Consider the following 23,044-nt stretch of genomic DNA (forward strand, 5'->3'; position numbering starts at 1 on the left):
AAGAGCCCTCGGTTACATTGGTGACCGACGTTCATCACGGATGCTAATTGCGCAAGCCGTGTTGTAACCCGGGTCACTCGATTTCAATCGCGTGTCGCTCTTACAAAGGATGAAACCGTTTGAATGTATAAAGAATGCAACTTTTGAACCTGTAAGATATTTGTCGCATTCACGTGGAAATTTTTTTCGAGAAACTCAGAACTTCTGAGTGCAACTCCCATAAATAAAATTGATAAAACATCTTTATCTGGAAGTATAAATATTTGCACGCATCTTTCTGTGCAACATCTGTATTTTTCTAAACCGACAAGCGTTAAAAATAATTTCCGTAATTACGCGTAAGAACAATAAACACCGACAATAAAGAAAAGTACGCCGCGTGTAATAAAACCGTGAATTACCGTCTTTGACGTATCGCACCGGAACCGGAAACACGCGACATGGGGAGTGTAGTTGCCATAAAAACGAGACAGTCCGATCTGGAAAGCACTCGTCGCTTTTCATACTGGTAGATATGTCTGCTAGCATTTCTCGAAAGCGTGCTACGCTGTCGTAGCTCCTCGCTTTATGAGCGGAAACCTGCCCATTTAATTTCCCATGAGAAATTGCGCGCGTCCCCGGCCTCTCCGTCGCATTTTCTGGCGCACACGCGTGAAGTGTCGTCCGTTCATTCAAACGCGTTTCTCAAACAGCAGCGCATGTTCCTTCCTCGCGAAGTGCCCATATCCAAAATGGTCACGTACAGACTCTACGTCACGCGGATACCGATCTTTAAAGCCGCACGCTCCCGAATCCAGCCGGTCCCGCCGGCGCGATCTTGCCGTATTATGCACCGACTCGTCCCGGCGTCTATTATCTTCGGCGTGCCGCTCGTTCATCTTTTCCTCCCGTGACTATGATCGATGGCGAGAGCGCCGCTAGCTCCTCGGCGCTTATATCTGACTCGCGAAAATTACATTCGTTACACGACTCGATACGCGCGCGATACCGCAGATACCCTGGATCGAGGCTCCGGCTGTAACTCGTCGTTCGAGTTTTTATCAGAGTTCAACTCCTTTATTCAGAGATTCTGTTGAAATAATTCTTACGATCGTGTAAATTAATTTAATAAACCAAATCGTGCCGTTGAATAAAGTAGATTTATCGGCGATGAAATCACCGAGGATAATATTGAGTTCTCTTTTTCTTTCTCCATCGCCGTTGATTTTCATCAGGTTCTTATTATTTCTACGGAAATATCGCAGTGATCGATACACGCGAACTCTTGCAAGATTCCTCTCTCGCGTGATTTTCCCAGCATACCGGTTTCTCCGCGGTGGAAAAATGCGGACTCGGCTCTCCGCCGGTGTGTACAGGCGATGAAGCGCGGATCGCGTTGACGAGGAAGAGAACTGCGATGTGATTGCGCCTTATTAGGGATGAGTCCGTCGAGTCCGAGCAGGGGAAGCGACGATTGTCTGGCTGGCAGAGGAGCATCGTCCTCTATTCGCGATTTACCCAAGCGGGATTCGCGGTACGCGGCGGTAACCAATTAGGGGCATCGCGACTCTCAAACTCGTTCTAATGAACCGCGCTCTGGCTACCTGCACTCCTAATGAACTTAGCTCGAGATTTCGTAATAAAGAAGCACTACCGTAACCGCGAACTTTCGCGACGTTCATATTCCGGTACATTTTATCGCCACGGTGATTTTATATTCCCGACGTTGCGGCGCGCGCTCTCTCTCTCCGACGCAACTAACGAAGGATTAAAAGTTTCAGGAATTTTCCACTTATATTTCTGTAAGCAGTTTTATATCATGCCATGTTAACCCGAATATACGATTAGTTCCACGCTGCAATTTCTATACTCGTGAAAGACTCTTCAATTTTTTTACGAGATTTTTTTCCAACTTTTGCGAAGCGAGCGTAAAGCGCGTAAATTTTACTCGCAAGTAAATTCTAAATCACAATAGAGGTTGACGAAATTAGAGTTTAAATAGAATTAGTAATTTAATTCTACAATTACGCAATAACAATAATTTAAGAAATAAACGAACGCGGAACATCGACACGCAAAATCTCTCTGATCTTCTTTAAATCCCGGATTTACATTTTTTTCCAGTTGCCACTCGAACGAACGTCTATTCCTTCGTGATTTCGTCTCCTGTTCGGCGGGCACCAGCGGTGGCAGACTCGCGCGATGGCTGCAGCCAGACAGCTTCGTCGATCCTTCTCAATGCGAAGCGCTTTACTCGCGGGAAGAAATGAGATGCGGATGGCCGGCCATCGTCACGGTGCTGACGAGAGATCAATACGGCGAAGTCGTGCACGTTCCCGGATTGAAGGTATTTCTTTCTCTGAGAGCGACATACCAATTTCCGAGTCGCGAGGTATCGAGACGCAAATTATTCTTACAGATCGAAGTCAAAGCTGTGCCGATCGATAAGACCGACATCACGGAGTCCGATCAGAGCAGGAAGATCCGTCGTGTCTCTCAACCGGACCCCATGACTTTCGGTGGTCATCCGCAGCCGTCTCTGGACGTTCCGTACGAGGTGACCATCAATAACAAGATGTGCTTCTACGCCATTACCATCATGAAGGCCTATCAGAATTACTCGTTCGAGGAGCTGAGGTTCATGTCGCCCGCCGTCAAGCGATTGAGCGAGAGTATGCTGGTGAGGCCTAACGGCGACGGCAGTTACAGCGCCACGTGGACACCGTCCTCCGTCGGCTGGTACTCGTTGATGATCACGGTAGACGGCTACAACATGGAGGATGTGCGTAAATCATTTATCTCGAGAAACTTAGGATGTTCGGGATAAAATTGCATTCGATACGATCCATTTCGTTCTTGCGTTGCGCGGCCGAAAATAAATTCAAATAGGTTTCAAGTAGGCTAATCTAATTCCGCTTTATTTAGAATTACAAAGTAGAGGTGAAGGAACCTCCGCAAGGTATGCAACCGCCCACTCAGAACATTGTCAAAAAACCGCAGCTTCAGCCAAGCAGACTCAGGAAGTTTGTGGCGAAGAATAGCGCCGGCTTGAGAATACGAGCCCACCCGTCGCTGCAGAGCGAACAAATCGGATTCGTCTCGGTTAACGGCACTATAGCTTTCGTCGATGAGGTATTATCTAAAGCTGTTTAACCGTTGACGCTTTGATTAAATTAATTTTGAGCTTCCTGTAAAATAAACTAATATAATACACATTTCCGCAAAATGTTGAGACATCGAAAAATATTTTTGTTATTATTATCGTCGCATTATTTTATTCCAAATTATTTCTACATTTCCTTTTTTATTTTTTTTCTAATTATTTTAAAGATGAAAATGGCGGAATAAATTTCTCTTTCCGTTTAATCAGATCCATAACGACGACGGTGTCTGGCTACGGTTAAACGCGGAGACGATCAAGGAATATTGTCACAGCAGTCATCTCGAGGCCTGGTGTTTGCAGTACAATCAACATTTGGGAAAAACTCTGCTCCTTCCTGTCGAGGAGCCAAAATCTATTTTAGATCAAGTTATCAAGGAGACTATCCTGCGAAAACGCCCTGATACTAGTGACGAGTATGTAAAAATTGTTATTTCTGTCATTTTTTTTTTTTTTTTGGCAACTTCCTACTTTAATGCGGTCGCTTACAGAAAAAGGAAGACGGTAACCTTCGACGCCGGAAGAAGCATGATAGTCGTGAAATGCGGTGCTTCCGGGCACAATATTAGAAGCAAACCGAGCTTGAAGGGCGCGCCAATCGGTATGCTAGCACTTGGAAATACTGTGACTGTCGAGGAATACGTAAGTTGATCTATTATTTTACTAAATGCCCGCATTTCCTTTTACATATCACGGAACTTCATGATTTATTTAGTGTGTGAATCACGAAGGAACTTGGGTGCGCATCGATGACGATTCGGTGACGAAATATTGCTTTGACAAAGGCCGAGAAGCATGGTCGCTCGCGATTAACAAGCAAACCGGCGTGATTTATATGAAACTTGAGCAAGATTTAGAGAACGATCCGATCGAGAAAAAGCCGATGATTCCGGACCCGGCCGTCTCGCCGAGCAATAAAGGTTTCGATTTTTCGATTCCTTCCGTCAGTCACGAAGGCTTCAACTTCACCGCACAAAATTACACACCGGACACGGTGGAGTCCATTGAAAGCTGCAACACGAATCCCTTCATTTTCGGCTCGTACAATCAACATGACTCGCCAGGTATAAAATCGCAAGACAAAATTCGGTCGATTTGCTATACGTAAATATTTTGCTAAATATGTTTTCAGGGAGTGAGCGTTTCACACCGGAAAAAGCCGATGGAACTCCAAAGTTCTCCAAACCTCATTCTAAGGAAAGAGTAGCGAAAGAGCGCGAGAGGGAAGGCGGCGGAGGAAAGTTCAGCGTTCTTCAAAAATGGCTGAGAGGAGATGACAAATGTCATGGGGAGAAAAAAAGTTCTCCGGGCAGGTATGGAAATATATTCGCACATAATATTCTTCTGATAAATTTTTAATATTCTAATGAGGCACAACTTTGTCAATCTAGAACTTATTTTTTTTTTTTTTTTTTATTAATACGTGAACTTTAAAACTATCGATTTTTTCAATATAAAAATAATCTCGATATTGATGTCATTTTTTTCATAACATTATAAATTCTTAAAAGTTGTAGTTCTCTATGTTAATATGCAAGTGTACTGATTATTAATAATTTTCAGAGATTTCTCTGAATTCGTGGGCGTGTCTGTGAAGGAGTTGGTAAAAGCGATGGGCGAGAGTCGCGCGAACGGCAACGGGGCGACACCACCGGAAACCCCGCGGCGAATGTCAAGAAGTTCCTCGCCAAAGAATCCCCAAGGTGGGTCACCAAGATTTCACAGCCCGTCTTCTAGTCCGGTTCCGATACCCGGTACGTATGCGGCTTTTGCATCTATTAAATACATTTAAACGTCATTTCCCTACTGAACGGATTCATTTTCTAATTCATTTTTAATACTCTTATATCATGTGTGACAATTTGGCACTGCAATTGCTTTGAAAATGAAATCATTTCAGAAGCTGTGAAAACGGACGCTGATACTCTTTGTAAGGCTGTACAACATTTCTTGTATATTTATATATTATATATATATATATGTTTTCTCTTTTTTTTTTTTATCGCGTATTAGAACACAAAATTCGACACAGTGATATTACAGTGAGAAATATTGATAGATGATAGAAAAATGTTTTAGACAATTATTCTAATTACTAAGTACACTATTTGGTTAGTTATAACAAATTAGTCATGTTGATCTTAGCTGGGTCCAGTCGACAGCCAGCCGTGTCTGGCAATTGTCTCTTCCCTCCTGCTGCTAACGCACCAGGTACTCGCTCCTATCCTATTGGATTATTGAAGCTGTAAGATAGCGAATCAGAATGCTCGGAATCTGTATCTTTGAGAGGAATCTGTTTTTAATCATCACTTATTTTATATATAGGATTTGATGGCACAGTAGAATCCACTTCGTATTGATCAGTGAATATTACGATATTGTATTATGCATGCGAGATAGCGTGTAGTTGCAATGGCACGCGATATATTGTTTCGTTCTTTAGACACGCATGATTGATCACATCATACGCACCGAGTAGACTACGCGGTCCGGAAACGGAAAGCTTGGTAGAGCTTCATCACTAAGACATGACACACCATATAAATATACTACAATTAATCAAAATTATTAGGTGGGAGAAGCGCGATAGGAGGGGGAGAAAGTATGAGTAGCAGCCCTGTGCTCTGCGGCTCCCCCCGAAGTGTCGGCCTCTCCCCTTTAGGTAAGATCACTACACAGTAATACACCCTATCCTAGTTTACATTGAGTCGAGATCTTATACCACAAACAGTTGATCATAGGATTCTTACACTTCAAAAATAGAATACAAAAGTGCATACTATATGTACGTTTTTTTTAGAAATCTTGATTTACAATATAAAGTCGCACGAAGTAATCTGCACGATTCGAACTTTCTGAATGAATTATGTAAGCGAATGTTATAAATGTCTCGTACTATATCACTTTCCATGCGTAATAAGGTGAGAACTCGATATCCTTGTCGGAATTGAATATCCAAATGTATTTTCTTGATGTGCGCTACGCAGCTCGATTTTTAGTATATTGTTACTTTATTTTCTTTTAAAGTGTCAGGAGGGATGGTCGACAGCGTGACGTCGCAGCGTCGCGGCTCGACGCAGAGCGATACAAGTGCCGTGGCGAGCAGCCTGACGCGAGATCCATCTCAGTCCCCAAGCGGTATTAGCACCACTGCCAATACGCGTGATCTATCACCGAGTCCGAGTTGCAGTTCTCTACAAATGAGATCCGAAGGCAGCATAGCTAGTCCACCCGATACTCCCAAGAAGGAGTGTGCTGTAAGTAATTTAGCGTAAAAGCCTTCTTTCTATTTTAATCGCTTTTCTCGGTACTTTCTTTCTGCTTACTTTCCTCGGTATTAAACATGAGAAAACTTTTCATGATAATCTAATATTGTGCAAAGAGCAATAACGTGAAATTGCATTGCTTCTTGCAGGATACCCAGGAGAGTCCGCGTAAAGTGTCTCAAGCGCAAACACAAACGAGCCCTGAGAGCGCCACCACGGCTATGAAAGGTCACTTCAGCATTGGTTCGTCTGGAGTAAAGGACGAGCGACATTCGCCGAAAATGAGCAGAAGGGATCATATAAAAGCTGTGAAAACGAGAGTGAAGCGCGCCATGTCACCCGCTAACGCGCATCAGAGTCCTAATCCTAATCGCACTCTGAATTTGAGTAAGGACAAAGTGAAGGAAGCTATTAGTCCTTCTGTGGCGGAATGTTTGCGAGCCGTTTTCGCCGCGTTCTTGTGGCACGAGGGGATCGTGCACGACGCCATGGCGTGCGCGAGTTTTCTCAAATTTCACCCGAGTCTACCGAAGCAGGGTGCGCTGGTCGTAACGCGACAAGCCGTCGTGCAATCCAGCGACAAGCAGCAACAAGAGCAAAAGGCACGGCAACGACACTCCGTCGAAGTGACGAACGCCGGCAATTACTTGCACATTCAACCCAGTACATTGGAGACTCTCACGCGTTCAGCGGCGAACGCTAACGCAAATAGAAGCAGGAAGAAACAGGAGAATACGATCAAGGAAGAGATTCAGGCAAACTCGGGCAAGCTCAGCTCTCTGCCCGAGTTTCACACGGTCGCAGTGCTACCGCCCGCATTGAAGAGCCTGGTTTTCCTCTGGGAGGAACTCAGCACCAATTGCCTGCAAGCCATCGAGCAACAATCGATTCTAGCCAGTCCTATATCGCAGATACAAACGATGAAGCTGGCAAAACGGCCGATACCGGAGAAACGTCCCAGGGAAGACAAAGTGAAGGAACGCGAGAAGAAAGGTAGCCGGAAGAAAAAGGAATGGAAGCCGATCGGAAGAGCGAACACGTCCGAGGTTTTAATCGAACGTGAAACCATCTGCGAACTCTGCGGTTTGATGTTCCCGCATCCGGTCACTTATCATATGAAGATGATGCATCCAGGTTGCGGTTGGCACGCGGGTGGCAAGGGATACAACAGCGGCGGGAACTACTGCGTAGGATGGGCGGGCAACTGCGGCGACGGCGGTGTCGGTGGCAGTTCGTGGTACTTAATCTGCGACACGTGCAGAGACAAGTATCTAAAGGCCAGAAAGAGCAAGTTTGCGAAGAAATTCGTGAGCGGAATTTCCAAAAGAAAGAACGGCACGAGCAAGATTTTATCCCCGATTAATAGTCCCAGCGGAAACGAAACTCATATCATTATGAAAAACAACGCGATGTTTCTACTGGATCTGGCTAGTGCTTCTGGCTTTAATATTCCGAAACAGCAGAGACGCCCTTCGCAGACTTTATCATCCGTCGCTGAGAATTATAGTCCCCCGGAGGCCACTGGGCCATTCCCGCCGACTGGACCATTCCAATGTTTGCAAGCCTTAGGTGTTCATCACTCACAGAGTCACGACGAGAGATATTACGAAGAAACACTGAGACGTGAAAATGGACAACAAAATAATTACGAGGGAAGCGGCGGCGTGTTCAACAATGCGAATGGCAGAGTAAGACATTCTTTGTTTTTCTTTTTCCAACATTTAACATTTGTTTTAATTATTGCTTTATTTGCAGCCACTGTCGGAGTATCCCATGAGCGACAGTGATAATGAAAGCGGCAAGAATCGTAGCATGTTCCATAGATCAGTGTCTATGTCTACCGGTGCACCTTGGGCTAGGAATAGTAACGACGGTAGAGTTGTTATGATGAGAAAACGGAATAACAGCAGTGGCGAAATGAATAACGGTATAATTTTTAATATTTCTTAAACAGTTTATAATAATATAAGGCCCAAAAATGAATAAAATGTATATTTTAAGATTAATGTGCATTTTATTTAATTTTTTTGCTTTAGAATCTTATATCATATCATTTGGCAGGCCTAGAACTTTATTGCGATACATTTAAATGTTATAATTTAAAGAAAGAAATGGTTTAGAATGTTAAAATGCATATTTTATACATTATTATGCCGTATAATGTTATATCACAACATTTTTTAGGTTAGAACTTTAGATGTAAATTTTCTTTACTGCATGAAATCTTATATTTTAAACAAAGAAATGATTTAGAATTCTAGAATATAAGATTTTGATGCATTGTAATAAAGTTCTAAGCCTACCAAACGGTATAATATAAGATTCTAAGGCAGAAAAATGAATGAAATGTACATTTTAACATTAATGTACATTTTATTCATTTTTGTGCCTTAGAATCTTAAATTATATTATTTGTTGGATCTAGAACTTTTAAATCTTGAGTTTTTTTTAAATATTAAGTTTTTTTAATAAATACTAATAACGATTAATACATTTTATTGTTCTTCCAGAAGCGGGCTCCTCACTTTTGTGTTATCCATCTGCAGCGCTGCAGAAATTAGTGCCATCAATGGATCAATCTGCGATAGTATCTGCGAGTCAAAATGAAGTGGCGAGTAACGATCGAATAGAGATTCTTATGAGACCTGTGATGTTGTTCGTTCTTCAACAACACAACTTGCAGCATCTGCAGCTCGCGATGAAGCAAGCGTTGCGCCGCGCCGCTTGTCGAGTTTACGCGATGCAGGCGTTAAATTGGCTTTTAAGAAGCGTAACGCAACCAATTTGTTTGCACGACTTGCTCTGGTGGTTTGTTTCGTCTCTTACACCGGTCATTCCTTCTGATAGCACGGATGCGAATGATGATGATAATAAAACAGAAAAGAAAGAAGATCATGTAAGTATTTTTAATAAAAATCTATTTGCTAATGTTAATGAATATAATTTGAATATCGTCTCTTTAATTTCCAGGATATCATCGGTGTCAGTGAGCATCCTTTGAGCGATTTGGTAATAGCTGGAGAATCCGTCAATCCGTTACCCACTGTGTTTCACACCTTATTGCAATCAATTGCGGATTTAATGCTGTTACCGCCACTTGGTAAGTGGCTCGCAATAAATCGGAATAAACATTTTATGGATATAGTAAGATAACATTGATTTATATATCTATATACAGGTTCTCCATTGCAACAAGCCGCGATCCGATGCTGGGGCATTCGATTCACGCCGGCGGATCACATGTTCCTGCATAGAAGTCACGTATTCAGTAATATCAGTAAAATTCTGTCGCGATCCGAGGAGGAGGAAGATGTAACGATGAGTATGCACGAGAGCCATCAATCGACAGTTTCGCAACAGATCAGTGGCTGCGTGGAAGCTTTGAAAGACTTAACATCCAGCATCGAAATTAAAGCTTCCAGCAGGCAAGCTATGATCGGTAGTCTCACGGACAACTCGACCGAAACATTTTGGGAATCTGGAGACGAGGATCGTAATAAAACTAAAGTGATTACTATCGTCTGTGGTGCTCATGCCTTGCCTAGAATGGTATACGTGCACATTGATAACTGCCGCGATTTAACAGTAAGTTAAATTTCGTAAAACTGAATCATTTTTGTATCAAGCAATATTTCTAATATGAAATTTGTTTAGCACAAGGTTTCCAGCGTGACTTTCCTGTCTGGTGTTAACTCTGATGAGATGATGAAACTGAGATCTGTAGAAATCGAAAGTAGATCAGCCGGATGGATTAACTGCCCAATCACTGGTAAAATAAGAACATTTTTTTCTCAGGATATAAAATATAATTTAAAGAAAATGTACAGCTGTACGAAATGATAATGTAATCTGTTCAGAATATTATATACAATTCTTTGCAGATCAACGTCATGTTGTTGTGGGCATGGAACTAAAGGGTCCTGATAATTCTTTGAGAGTTCGTCAAATCAGAATGCTAGGCGAGATTGAAGGAGGATCTTTGAAAGTGGGAAAGCAGTTAAGCGCGCAGACAATTCAACAGAGAAATTGCGAGGCAGAAACCTTGAAAGTATTCCGCCTAATCACTTCTCAGGTAAATTAGGCTCAATTTTTTACAATTAATCTTTTTGCCTTAACATTTTCCACAATACCTTGATTTTATTACAGGTATTTGGGAAACTTATACAAGGAGAGAAGCAGCAACAGACTGAACCAACGGAAGGTGTTAATGATGATCTGGAAGACAGTAACGATTTACGAGAACATATGGTTGGAATATTATTCAGCAGAAGCAATTTGACACACTTGCAGAAACAAGTATGCACTCATATTGTACAAGCGATTAGGAAGGAAACTGTACGCTTGAGAGAGGAATGGGAGACGCTTCTATGTTCCCCGACACCCGCTAACAGTGTACTGAGCGACAACAGCGATCTACCAAAAGCGGCCGACACTTATTGCTTCGAAATGCTTTCTATGGTTCTCGCTTTGAGCGGTAGTTCTGTAGGACAATATTACTTATCACACCAGACTGGATTACTGAAAGATTTATTAAGTTTGTTGCACACTGGATCGGCCAGAGTACAGCGACAGGTATGTTCTTCGTGTTAGCACTATAAAAAAAAAAACGATGTAGAGTTTGAAACATTTCTGATCGCAAATTTTATTTTTCAGGTAACATCTCTTTTAAGACGGATACTGCCTGAAATTAAACCTGAAACACTAGCGAGTGTTATAAACGTCGAACGATTGCCACCCACCGATTTCAGTATTGTATCCGCCGCAAACAGCGGATTCACCCACGTTTCAGGCTTCGACGAACATTCCGCCGGAATTCTCGACGTATTTCTTAGTTGTATCGCAAAATCATTGACTGTGCAAGTTAAAGTAAAGGGAAAAGAAAACAACGGCAAAGCGCTACAGACTGTTTCGTTGGCTACCAGCATCCATCCGAAGAGTGACGTTGGATCGAGATGGTGGCTGAGGGGTTGCATGACGCGTAAGCTAGCGGAAGTGATAATTCAGTTGTTGAAGGACATGGCATCGGTAAGTGTAACAAAAATCTAGTTGATTTTTCTTATATAGCACTTTAACTGACGTATTTTTTATGTCAGGGCAAATTGTCGGAGGAATGGGCATCTGTGACGAAAGCGGCCATAGCTGAAAATATCTTGAATTTGACTAGACTCGACGAGAAGAGTCGCGATCCCACGGAGTGCCTTCGATCTCCAACATTGTGGTTGGCACTTGCATCTTTGTGCGTTCTAGATTCGGATCATGTGGAAAGACTGTCATCCGGCCAATGGAGCGGTTCAGAAGGACAACCATTACCGCCTAGAGTGAGATCATTTTATTGGATGTCTAAATTACTATTGTCTAAATTTACTATTGGCCAGTGAAATTAATTAATCTTGTTTTTCTCTCGTTTATTCAGCCAACGTGTAGTAATCACGACGACGACGAGACCACGGCTATTATTCAATGCAACGTTTGCGGTAATCTGTGCGCGGAATGCGATAGAATTCTCCATCTTCATAGAAGAACTAGAACGCATCTAAGACAAGTGTGCAAGGAGGAGGAGGAAGCGATACGGGTGGACCTGCACGAAGGTTGTGGTAGAACGAAACTCTTCTGGATCTTGGCTTTGGCGGACAGCAGAACGTTGAAGGCGCTCGTAGAATTTCGTGACGGTTCGCCAAGAAAGCCGGTTGGCGTCACCACCGGTATTTGTCGATTTTGCGGTACGACGGGGAATACGGGCTTGCTAGCGATAGGCAATATTTGCGCCGATCACGATTGCCAGGAACATGTTAAGAACGCTTGTAACAAGGTTCACTCTTGCGGCCATATTTGCGGGGGTGTTAGAAACGAGAGAACCTGCTTACCTTGTCTGCATCGTTGCTTACCGGGGACCGATTTAAAACAGGATGCAGATGACATGTGCATGATTTGCTTCACCGAGGCCTTGTCCTGTGCACCGGCGATTCAGTTGCAGTGCGGCCATGTGTTCCATTTGCATTGCTGCCGGCACGTACTGATGAAGCGTTGGGTGGGACCGCGGATCACCTTCGGTTTCTCCCTGTGCCCAATCTGCAAGGTACCGATGGATCATCCGACCTTGGCCGAGCAGTTGGCAAGTGTGAAGGAACTCTACGAGGATGTACGAAGGAAGGCTTTAATGCGTTTGGAATACGAAGGCTTGCACAAGTAATAATTCTTTTTTTTTTTTTTCAAATACTGCTAAAATATTCGGTGCGTATAATCGAAACTTCTGCCTTTTCCACAGAGCGGAAGGAACTTTTGCTCCCGGCGGTCGCTATCAGGACGCCGCCGCTTACGCGATGGAACGGTATGCGTACTACGTGTGCTACAAGTGTCAGAAGGCTTACTACGGTGGTGAGGCGCGTTGCGACGCACAACTAGGCGGGGAAGCGTTTGATCCTGCGGAACTAGTGTGCGGCGGTTGTAGCGACGTGGCAAGAGCACAGATGTGTCCGAAGCACGGGGCAGACTTCCTCGAGTATAAATGCCGATACTGCTGTTCGGTGGCAGTCTTCTTCTGCTTCGGAACCACGCACTTCTGCAAACCCTGCCACGACGACTTTCAGCGTGTGACCACCATTCCCAAAGGCGAACTGCCTATGTGCCCTGCTGGTAAGTGAACGTTTTTTTCTTTTTTCTTTTTTTTTACTTGATCAATATCTCACTGATCTGGGAATTTTGTCGTAGGTCCCAAGGCTAAGCAATTGGACGGAGATGAATGTCCACTACACGTAAAACATCCACCTACGGGAGAAGAGTTTGCTCTGGGTTGCGGCATTTGCCGCAACGCGCATACGTTCTAAGCTTCCAGTGCTTTCTTGTGATTTTCATGAAATTGGAATTGAACATAATTTATAGTAGATTATGAGAATGGATGGCATAGCTTTGATCCGGTGAAGGTGTATTTGTTAAGTAATGGATAAGTCGTTTTTATCCGCAAATTTAGTCATTATCTATCGATGAGAGACAAGCGCATAAGCTTGCCTATCAAACTTCCACAAGTGAATCAAGAGGAAGCTTTGTATTGGACGCAGAATTAATAGATATTCGTAATTATACTTAAGCATTTTATCATAAAATTATAAAATTCTCTCTATTATTTGAGAAATAATTGATTTTGAATATATCAGTAAGTAATATACTGACAGATTATGGGATAGATGAAGATTGTGCATATTTAAGAGTATGCAGTAAATTATCGCAAATTCACTTAAACAGAACGGATAAAAAAGATGAAATAAGAATCAGATTGTGTGTTTAATTGAAATGTCAACACAGATATATTGAAATCTATAATAGATTATCTATTATATAAATATAATTATAAAACTAGCTATAAAACACAATATAATTATATTTATATTATATATTTATGTAGGCATTTCAATATATATATAAATAATAGACTCTTTATGTCTATACATTTCGAATGAAATAAGTAAGTCCCTTGAACGTTGCATTTCACATGTTAGATTTTTATTTGTTTTTATACTTTTCCAGGCGAGCGTATAAACCGATCTATAAACCACTCTTAATATTATTCTTCCTACTGTTTACATATTTGTAATGTCTATTATTGTATATGTTATTTACGCAGTTGACAGTATCGTCATTTTGTGGCATCGTGTCGTATATGAATGTTGCGTGTGAATGATATTGCGCTGAACACACGTCGATTGTTATTATTTATTTTCTATGCTTGTGAGAATTAAAAATCTAGTTGCGGATGTTGTATTGATGACCTGTTCTAATGTACACTATTTATTTATTAATCTATAGACACACTACAACTTGGAAACCTCGCCATTTTATGTTTTGCCAATGATCTATCGAACACAATTCCATAACGCATATTACACGCATCAATTGTTATTATTTATGTTCTCAATATGTAAGAATTAAAAGGCAAAGAATCAAACGAGTCATTTTATTTCATGAAATTTTCATATTATATTTTACATTATTCCACATATATTATTCCACACATTATAGCGAAGTTAAATAGTTTCAGAAAATATGCTACATCAAGATTTTAGATTTGATTAATCAGGAAAATTGTACTGCTTATGCTGCAGCCCTACTAAATTTTTGCGCTATACATATTTTGTAGAGAATTTAAAATTCCCGCGTTTATATCGTCACCGTTCGTTGGCGTTCGGCGCCAGGGGTGCCACCAAGCGGCAGTTGACCACAAACAGTCTCCCTGGAACATAACGTGTGTGTGTGCCCGCGCGATCCTGACGTTTTTCGCCTCGATCAGCGGTAAGTAGCCTTTATTTACATGTCGTATAACAATAGTTACATAATTCCCGAGGCACGCTACACGCGTGTAACCGCGCGTCGCACGCCAGCCGGCGGCAAATATGAGTTTTCCGCGCGCGACAAGACGTCTGCTCGAGAATGAGAGAGACATGAGCTCCTACGCGTGTTCGTGCCACCCCGCTGTAGTACCGCTGTCAACTGGGCACTGTGTTTATTTTTATCACGAATTGCAGTCAATTGCGGCGAGCCGGGCGCCGTTTCAATTGAGTGGAATTACGCGCGTTCGCCGTCGTTCGCGCGATTCATGAATCTAGACTCGTGCGAGAAAACTCGCGATTCGTGCGGGAAAGGGTGTGAAAAACGGGGACTTTCGATTTTGCGATTTTCGAAAGGTCAGTTTCGTCGGGTCGCAAAAACGATGAACACTTCCGGTCGACTGCCTGCAGCGATTACTTCACGTCATGTTTTCTTTGCGACGGCCCTTAACCTCACTTCCACAAGCGTTCTGTCACTTCGGAAGATGCGCGCGACATCGCCTCATCCTTGATTCCTGTAAGTGACATTATACTAGTTCATTCATAACAATCTCTTAATTGAGCCTCAATTCCGTCGTGTACAAGACGTGCTAATAACTCGTTAATTCTCCCTTCATTCTTTGTTATTTAGAATTTTTACATGAATCGTGATGCTTCTCTAAGCCTTGGATTCTTGCTTGACAACATATGTTTAATTAACTATATTTTTGTCTATTAAGTATACTCTCATATACACTTTTTAAAAATGATGAATAACTAAATGTATTATGGAATAATCTCTATTTATTTATTATATTTTCAAGGGAAGAATTATTTTAGTTTAATATTGTGCACAGTTTTTGAACTAATTTCGTTTTTATAATAATTTGTAACATTAATCTAACCCATGCAATATACTTATTCTTTTATATATTTCTTTGATATTTATCCTTTTAATTGTTTTTTAGGCAATGTCGGCAGAAAAAACTGCATAAAGTATAAAAATTTATTATTGATGAAACTGGATGTAAAAAAGAAATTGGTTCAAATTTTGCGTTAATTAATCCATAAAAAGATTTATTTAAAAAGAAATAAGCATGCACGAAACATTTGGGCGTAAAACGTGGTTTAATATGAGAAAAGTGAACACTTGTAGTATTTATACACGTGTTTATGATTATATTAGTTACATCTGCACGATGAACTCATAATTAATATTAATGACCTGATACCAATCAACCTCTGAGGACCGCGATATTTCACAGAAATTTTTCGCCGGTGTTTCTTTTTATGCTCGGTGCAGACGAACGGTAAATTGTACATGAGCGCCGTCTCGAGATTTAAATCGATTTTACTTATGGTCCAGCTGCGTATCGCGATCTAGCTTAACTTGTATAAAATGGAATGTTTTTATTACGACTGTAATCGACACTAAAATTACCGAGAAGTGTTACAATTTTTACAGAAAATTATCATTGTAGAGACCCAACGATTCAATCGTCCTATTCATTTAATATTTTATTTGATAATGAAACATTTCTGCTTCGAATGGAATTAAATCATCAAAATCGAATTAGTCTCGGGATTTTTTAATCTACTAATGGCGCATATGAAAGAGTACCTAAATGGAAGAAATAAGATCATTATCAACTTAAAGAAAATTTACGATAACTGTAACCTCGAGAGCCTGTTCGGGAGAGACATCGCATTTCGCGAAAACTGGTTTCGGACACGTGTGTAGCACGCGTCGCGCCGTCGAGCACGCGCCTGTCGTTCATCCGAACGGAGAGCTAGGTGCGCATAATGCACCTATCTCTTGCTTGTATAAGCGAGAGCACTTGCTATTTGTTTTCGGCGTAAGTTACGTGTCGTGGGGAAGTCCATGAGTAACGCGATGTATATTATCTAAATTATGCAGGGCGCATCGTCTTATTCGCATAATAATGACGGAGGCGCTTCTACGGAACGTTAGCGATCTTACGCCAGTTGCGGTTATTTTAACGCCATATGAACCGCCCCTTAATCGAAGTTTCATCGGAGTGTACTCGGGGAACCAGTTTCGGCGATGAGAGATCACCCGTACCGTTATTTTTCTTTATACATATATGTTGCTAAAACACGTGTTGCATATCAATGTTGTATAGTCTGCCCCGATAATTTGGCTGATGGAAATATTTGGACTGGAAAATATTATTTTTATGGCAACATTATAGGGAATATTATAGCGTCGTTTAAAATTGTTTATGACGCACAAAGTGTGATAGATACATATCTGATGATTCATTTTTTAATTTAATATTTTATTTACATAAGTAATGAAGCGTAATATTTTGAAAATATATTGAAAGAATATGTTTTCGTATTTTAGATTTTATCGTGAAATTAATATGCAACTAAAGATGCTTTATTATAGATTTAACGTGATTATCGCAACCATGAAGGAATAATTGAGCTAATGCGTTCTTTATATTCTTACAAAACGCCATTGTCGTTACTTAACATGTGATACGCATAAGCGAGTTCAACCTTCGTGTCTTCGTCATTGAGCGCGGAAGATGTCCTCGTGACGCTCTAAATTAGCACAGACAGTTTTCACCGTTGATTCAATGTCAACATTAATTAACGATCGTATGCAAAGGATTGAGTCAGTTGCATTGTGTGCGCATATACAATTCGTATACGCTTGAAAGCGCGAAGCGTCTGAAAATTTTATGTTTTCTCCTCGTGCGGCACGGGTTTTTTTTCCTCTTTTGACCGTTGTTAGGGTAGAAAGTTGAAAACACGTCAAACTTGTCGCATCAGTGGGTACGCGAGATGTATTAATTAGGCAAATGTGCCTGGAAAAGCATTTCGCGCGCGTCTCTTCATCAAAGATCCGGTTAACTGACGACAACCAATCGATTGAAATGGATTCTTCGACGAAAAACTGTTATAAGTCATTTCCTCCATTTATTAACAGGAAAAGGAAAGTTTATGACAGTAGTGTAAAATGCATAATGTAATGGCTTTGCCGTTCTGCTTTTTTATGGTTTTTTAAGTCTAAAAACTCTTTAGAAATCTAAAAAGTTCATCTCAAAGTTGATAAAAATTGATATATGTAGAATTTTTATTCTTGCTCTCATGCAAGATATGTGATTCAAGTCTTGCGTCTTACATCCGTTATTGAATATTGATTTAATAATCTAGTTATAGTATGCAATTTCCTTTTCAAGATGTAGAGTAGAAACTCACCGACGTTAAATGTATGCAACTTACGATGGGATGTTTCTGCAACAGGAAATTCTTTTCACGCGGATTTTCTTGTCGTCCGTAATCATCCAGTAGAGCGACTCGCGATATTTAAATGTCGTTTCATCGTATTCAGAGTGTGACTACGGTACGTTGTGCGTACGGTGTATTCTAAACGTACCGTCAAAGCGTGTGCTTATTAGCCGGATTAACGGCATTGTAATTGGTCTTAAGTAATCACAGGCCGACTAAGACTCGCGCGTACTTCTGCTTCCTATTCATTTTTCAGTTACAAAACTCGATCTGCCTTTTAACGATCTCTCCTTCGGAAGCCGAGAACAAAGATCTCGGGGCCCTTTCAATAGCGAACTTGTAATTGCCGACTGGTTAGGTTCTAATAGAGGCCTTCTTCATCTAATTGCTTCTTGACGTATGAAACGAAGCGCACCATGGCTTCTTATCTGTGATCTTTTTGACGCCTCGTGTGCCAATTTACATTTGATTTTCATTCGTTTCCATCAGATCAGAAATTTTGTCAGATTAAGTACGTATAACGTAATGTTTGTTATAAAATTAAACTTGCTAATTATTGTACACTTTATATATTAATTTACTTATATAAAGAACAAATTTTCTGGATTCTGAGTTTTAAACATTAATGGTGCAATATTTAATTTCTTTACGAGATTAGAAGTAGGCATTATAAAATAATTCAACTTCGTACGAGTCGCATTAAAAGTATACTAAATAATACAGTGCTAATTGATCATTTTGACGTCAGAACATGGACCTATCACAACATGATTATTTTTGACCGCCGTTCCGAAAAGATGAAACGTAATGTTTGTTTTATAAAAGATACCTACGTGAATGAATTGAGACTAAACGATTTTTTTTTTTCTATAGCAGTTACGAACAAAGATTCTCTTTCAGCGTTGATTTTGGCTATAACAACCGGTTCCTAGTCGACGGTTCGCGTCGTGCGCTATAACTGTATCGGTCGAAGCGACGCTTCGTGACGTAGCGAGATCGTCAAGATCAAGGTTGTGGAAGCCCGGCGCTTTTGCATCGTGACGGAGAAACTCGTCAGTCGCGAGAAACTCGTTTACGCGAAGATAAATCGCGTGTAATGGTACGAACCTACCCGCGTACAGGGGTCCGATATGTGCATCTACGTGAACACAGCGACCGGCCGGCCGGTCGAGGCAATAACACGGACCCGTTTACGCGTGCACACAGGTGCGTGGAGCCTGGGAAGGTGAATGTGCCGCGGAACAGCGGCGGACACCTTCAGTCGGACCTTCTTCCTCTTCTCCTCAACATTGCGGACGGTGCATCGGCTGCTTCTCCGCGATCTCGCGTGCACTGCTGCAGTCCGCTGCCGCTCGCCGAAACCTCAGCCGCCGATGACGTTCTCTTTCTCGCGTGGAATACATTTATACGATACAAACACTATACGCGCGATACAAATCTTTCTCACATCCGATGATCGACATTTAATGTTCTGAGATATCAATCAGGATTAAAAGTGAAACGCGTGTGTCAGATGTATCTAAGAAAGCTTTGTTAAGAAAGCTCATTGGAATTCATCTGATTGATAGAGCGGATTGAATAAGTTACGAGTAGATTCGCGAACAAGGTCGTTAACTCACGAAACGCGGTGTGTCGTGCGACTCTGAATTTAGAAAACAATTCATCGCGTGTGTAGTAGTCGATTTACGTGACTAACGTGCTGTACGGAGCTGTCGTATTATGCGGCATCGCCGAGTGCATCGCTGATTCTTGTTCGCCGGTTGTTCGTGACGCGTGCCAGCCGGTGCAACGCGCATCTCACGCCGCCTTCGTCTTCCGGCGAATTGTGTCCGAGCGTTGTTAAATCATAACTGACCTAAGATCACAGACTCGATGAATATTGAGAGATTTCGAGGCAGTCGGCCACCGGATAATTTGCAGTCATTTGCATTTTATTAATAAATTATCGCGCACCGCGTGTTTCAATCGGTAATTTTTTGGCGAATATATGATTGAGCCTTCTGACATTTTTCCTGAGGTAAAATAACGAATTCAAATTTTATAGCGAGATTGTGAGGTTGATAAACTTTGTAAACGTGTGAATCGAACCGTTAGTGTGGTGATTATACTTAATAAGCACTATCGAATTTTTTTAATCACGACGAGATATGGGATACGAGTTTTACCATGGTCGTCGCGACATCATCGGCGATCTCTTTGATTGAGGATTTCTCGAAGGATACACTAGGAAGGTACGAAAAACACTAAAACTGTGTTTTTACTTCACTTTTTTGCATAGTTGATTGTTGCAATTAGGATTTGTTCATTGATCCCGGTATTTATAGCTATTTAAAATTGCAATGCATATAGATACATTATTATGTTGTTAAAATAGTAGGTTTAAAATATTATTTCAATTGAGGAATGATTGGCTTTCAAGACATTACATCATGCGAATTCGGTCAGAACGCACAACGGTAATAAATTTGGAGCCGTTACGCATTCAAGTTCTGCACTGACCGAACGTAATTTAAATTATTCTAAATGGCTTCACGTCGAGTTCCGTAAGATCTCCGCGATAATGTGCGATTTTATTTTTCGAGTGATTTCAGATTATTTATTTATTTTTTTTTTTTTTTTTTTTTTGCGTCAGACTGAATCGCGGTGATAAAACGCGAGCGCTCGGTTCCGATTCATCGCGCGCTTTAAGTATTTGTAGTAAAAAATTTTATGAGAGGAAAAAGTTTGCAAATTCGCGTATTAAATGTTGTTTTTTGGGTCGGTGAAATCTTCCCGATCGTTTCTCTCTTTTTGATGGCCCGCGACACGTTATACCGAAACACGCTGACAGATCGAAAGTATATTATTTAGTTGCGGATCGTGACGACCTGTCACGTGGCCAGACATTACTATTCGACCTCAATCGTTCGATAAACTCTTTTCAGCACTCGATAGAAAATATACCACATAATCACAAAATTACAAAATTATATTTTGTAATATAAATTTAAAAATTAAGATAAAAAATAACAAATTGACGTGTATGTGAGATTTATGTATATTTAAACGGCATATATGCGTGTTTTTTTCAATATTCCTCGGTATATCTACATACTGTTTACGTAAATCATCGTTATTACATAAGTATCGGATTGCGTCCAGAATTTTTTCCCAATACCAGTTAGAGAAATGAGAAAACTGCGAATTATTCAACAAGTTAACTCGACCTTGTGGCTTATAAAAAAATCAGGATAGAAACCTGCGATGAATCATTAATAAACCGGTCTACTCCGAGATTACGTGATGTGTACGATGCCGCTTCGGCAATATTTGTGCTGATACGTGCTGATTGTAGCCTTATATCGTATCATTGCGGTATAAATTACGTCGAAAATAATATCTGAATCATCTCTTGATGGAAATGTCACATTTGATCGTATGCATGATAAACAACTCTTAACGTGACTTGCACCTTCGATTTTAGGCGGATTGCGCTGATTTTTAGACAATCGAGTAGGTTACGCGAATGACGACATTGACAAATGAGTTTTTAGATAGTTACACTTGGGGTGAATATCGCGCATCGATTGCTCGTGCTAACACAGCGCGTGTTTCATAGATTACCTTGAACTTAAGCTTTCTATAAATCTTTTCGCACGATCGTTAAGTAGATAAGCTCTATAATGATTTAACATTTAGTTTTTTCTCGATTAAAATACGTTCACGTTCAATTGGATCGATTTAATTGAAATTGAATCGATTGAATTGAACTGATTTAATCGATTTAGTTGAACCTTTTGATTTTTCCATTTTGATTTTCTAAATCTTTGACAGTTTCGTGAAGAACAATTAATAGTGATATTAATTTTTCTAAGAATCTCTTTTTCTTTAATATACATCTTAGCAGTTTCATCGAAAAGGAAAAAAGAATATACGAATCTCTCTTACTATATTTTACAAGCTTGCTTCATTAAGCAGAGTATTGATTTCACGAGAAAAAGTTAGTGTAGGTGTAAGGCGCGAGAATTATTCAGATCTCCATGCTTTTGACCTTGTAATCCGAGATAGTGCGATATCTATTAAGAAGCTTTAACCTTTCGTGCTCTCTCGACACGACAAAACCGAAATTGGCGTTTTAATCAAGAGTTACACTGAATTACACGGTCTTAATCGCATTCTTCACGGTCGCTCTTCCGTCTTAAGACACCGTCAGCAATACGGTTTTCCCAAAGTGCACGACTCCAATTTATTACGCGCGTACGTGAGCACGATTTAATGCCGGGATGGCAAGAAAGGACGGCGAAGAAGAATCGTCTGACTCGAAGTGGACGCACGCTCAATTAAGGCGCGACCACACGTAGGAAACCGCCGCGCCGCGTAGCCCCCACGACCGACGACGAAGGAAAGGAGGATTAGTGTACGCTCAATTAAGGGGAGCACGCAGCCCGGAACGGACGTTGCTCCAGAACGTTCCGTCGCGCTGCGCCGACTTCGTCGGGTCCATTCTTATATCCTTCGCTCGACACATTCGTTGAGGCGCACAGGCGCGGCTGCGTTTTTCAGAGAACATTTAACTTCATTTTGTCGATCCACTTTTTACACGTGATGTTAATACAACAGTTTTGCAGCTTCATATTAATTATTTATATTTTATCGGTAACATTTTATAAATAACTTTTAATTTTTTACTTTTTTCGGGAAAAGATTTTTATTAACGAAGCCGATCACTCTTCGGGGTCAAAACTTACATATTAATTTTCAATTATTTCTTCCGGAATTCGAGTTTCAATTCGAAACGGTACATGCAGGTATAGTAAATTAATTTCAGCATAATAACCCCTTGCACACGTATCTTTTGAAACACTCTACGCAGTGAACGATGTAGTCAATTAGCTTTACATTGCATTCGGCGAGTAGCAACATTAACTCGTTGCTAATTGCAATCGCACAAGCGGCTCGCGAAGTATTCGCCTGCAGTTTTTTTTAGTGAGATTGCCCGATACGCTCGCGAGAATTCGTCCTGTGAATTCGCCGTTATTCGCTTCGTCCACCGTTTCTCGACCGTCGCGATTCTGCAAAAACAACTTATGGGTGAATACGAG

At 41.1% G+C, this 23,044-nt stretch overlaps 2 protein-coding genes across 5 annotated transcripts in view; both read left to right on the forward strand.

Moving 5' to 3' along the window:
* hiw (highwire) overlaps window positions 1-14,344 on the forward strand; it is a 170,202-nt gene extending 155,858 nt beyond the window's left edge. The window contains exons 17-40 of the mRNA XM_012372487.2: window positions 2,104-2,326; window positions 2,399-2,761; window positions 2,905-3,111; window positions 3,350-3,555; window positions 3,631-3,781; window positions 3,855-4,203; window positions 4,272-4,452; window positions 4,703-4,893; window positions 5,285-5,350; window positions 5,712-5,801; window positions 6,167-6,396; window positions 6,555-8,093; window positions 8,161-8,332; window positions 8,916-9,301; window positions 9,376-9,505; window positions 9,584-9,990; window positions 10,060-10,174; window positions 10,287-10,477; window positions 10,552-10,977; window positions 11,059-11,430; window positions 11,499-11,723; window positions 11,819-12,591; window positions 12,671-13,038; window positions 13,114-14,344. Coding sequence (XP_012227910.1) covers window positions 2,104-2,326; window positions 2,399-2,761; window positions 2,905-3,111; window positions 3,350-3,555; window positions 3,631-3,781; window positions 3,855-4,203; window positions 4,272-4,452; window positions 4,703-4,893; window positions 5,285-5,350; window positions 5,712-5,801; window positions 6,167-6,396; window positions 6,555-8,093; window positions 8,161-8,332; window positions 8,916-9,301; window positions 9,376-9,505; window positions 9,584-9,990; window positions 10,060-10,174; window positions 10,287-10,477; window positions 10,552-10,977; window positions 11,059-11,430; window positions 11,499-11,723; window positions 11,819-12,591; window positions 12,671-13,038; window positions 13,114-13,229 — 7,477 coding nt within the window. The 3' untranslated portion in view covers window positions 13,230-14,344. The remainder of the gene's footprint in view (window positions 1-2,103; window positions 2,327-2,398; window positions 2,762-2,904; window positions 3,112-3,349; window positions 3,556-3,630; window positions 3,782-3,854; window positions 4,204-4,271; window positions 4,453-4,702; window positions 4,894-5,284; window positions 5,351-5,711; window positions 5,802-6,166; window positions 6,397-6,554; window positions 8,094-8,160; window positions 8,333-8,915; window positions 9,302-9,375; window positions 9,506-9,583; window positions 9,991-10,059; window positions 10,175-10,286; window positions 10,478-10,551; window positions 10,978-11,058; window positions 11,431-11,498; window positions 11,724-11,818; window positions 12,592-12,670; window positions 13,039-13,113) is intronic.
* Window positions 14,345-14,485: 141 nt separating this feature from the next.
* LOC105675447 (WD repeat-containing protein 47) overlaps window positions 14,486-23,044 on the forward strand; it is a 63,554-nt gene continuing 54,995 nt past the window's right edge. For 2 of the 4 annotated variants that reach the window (XM_067355602.1, XM_012372616.2), the window contains exon 1: window positions 19,433-20,194. In XM_067355602.1, the coding sequence (XP_067211703.1) occupies window positions 20,130-20,194 (65 nt within the window). In that variant the 5' untranslated portion in view covers window positions 19,433-20,129. Of the gene's footprint in view, window positions 14,689-15,102; window positions 15,241-19,432; window positions 20,195-23,044 lie in introns of those variants that run through there. The other 2 variants (XM_067355605.1, XM_067355606.1) reach the window with 2 other exon arrangements.

This window comes from Linepithema humile, chromosome 5 (genome assembly GCF_040581485.1).
Source record: "Linepithema humile isolate Giens D197 chromosome 5, Lhum_UNIL_v1.0, whole genome shotgun sequence".
Taxonomy (NCBI): domain Eukaryota; kingdom Metazoa; phylum Arthropoda; class Insecta; order Hymenoptera; family Formicidae; genus Linepithema; species Linepithema humile.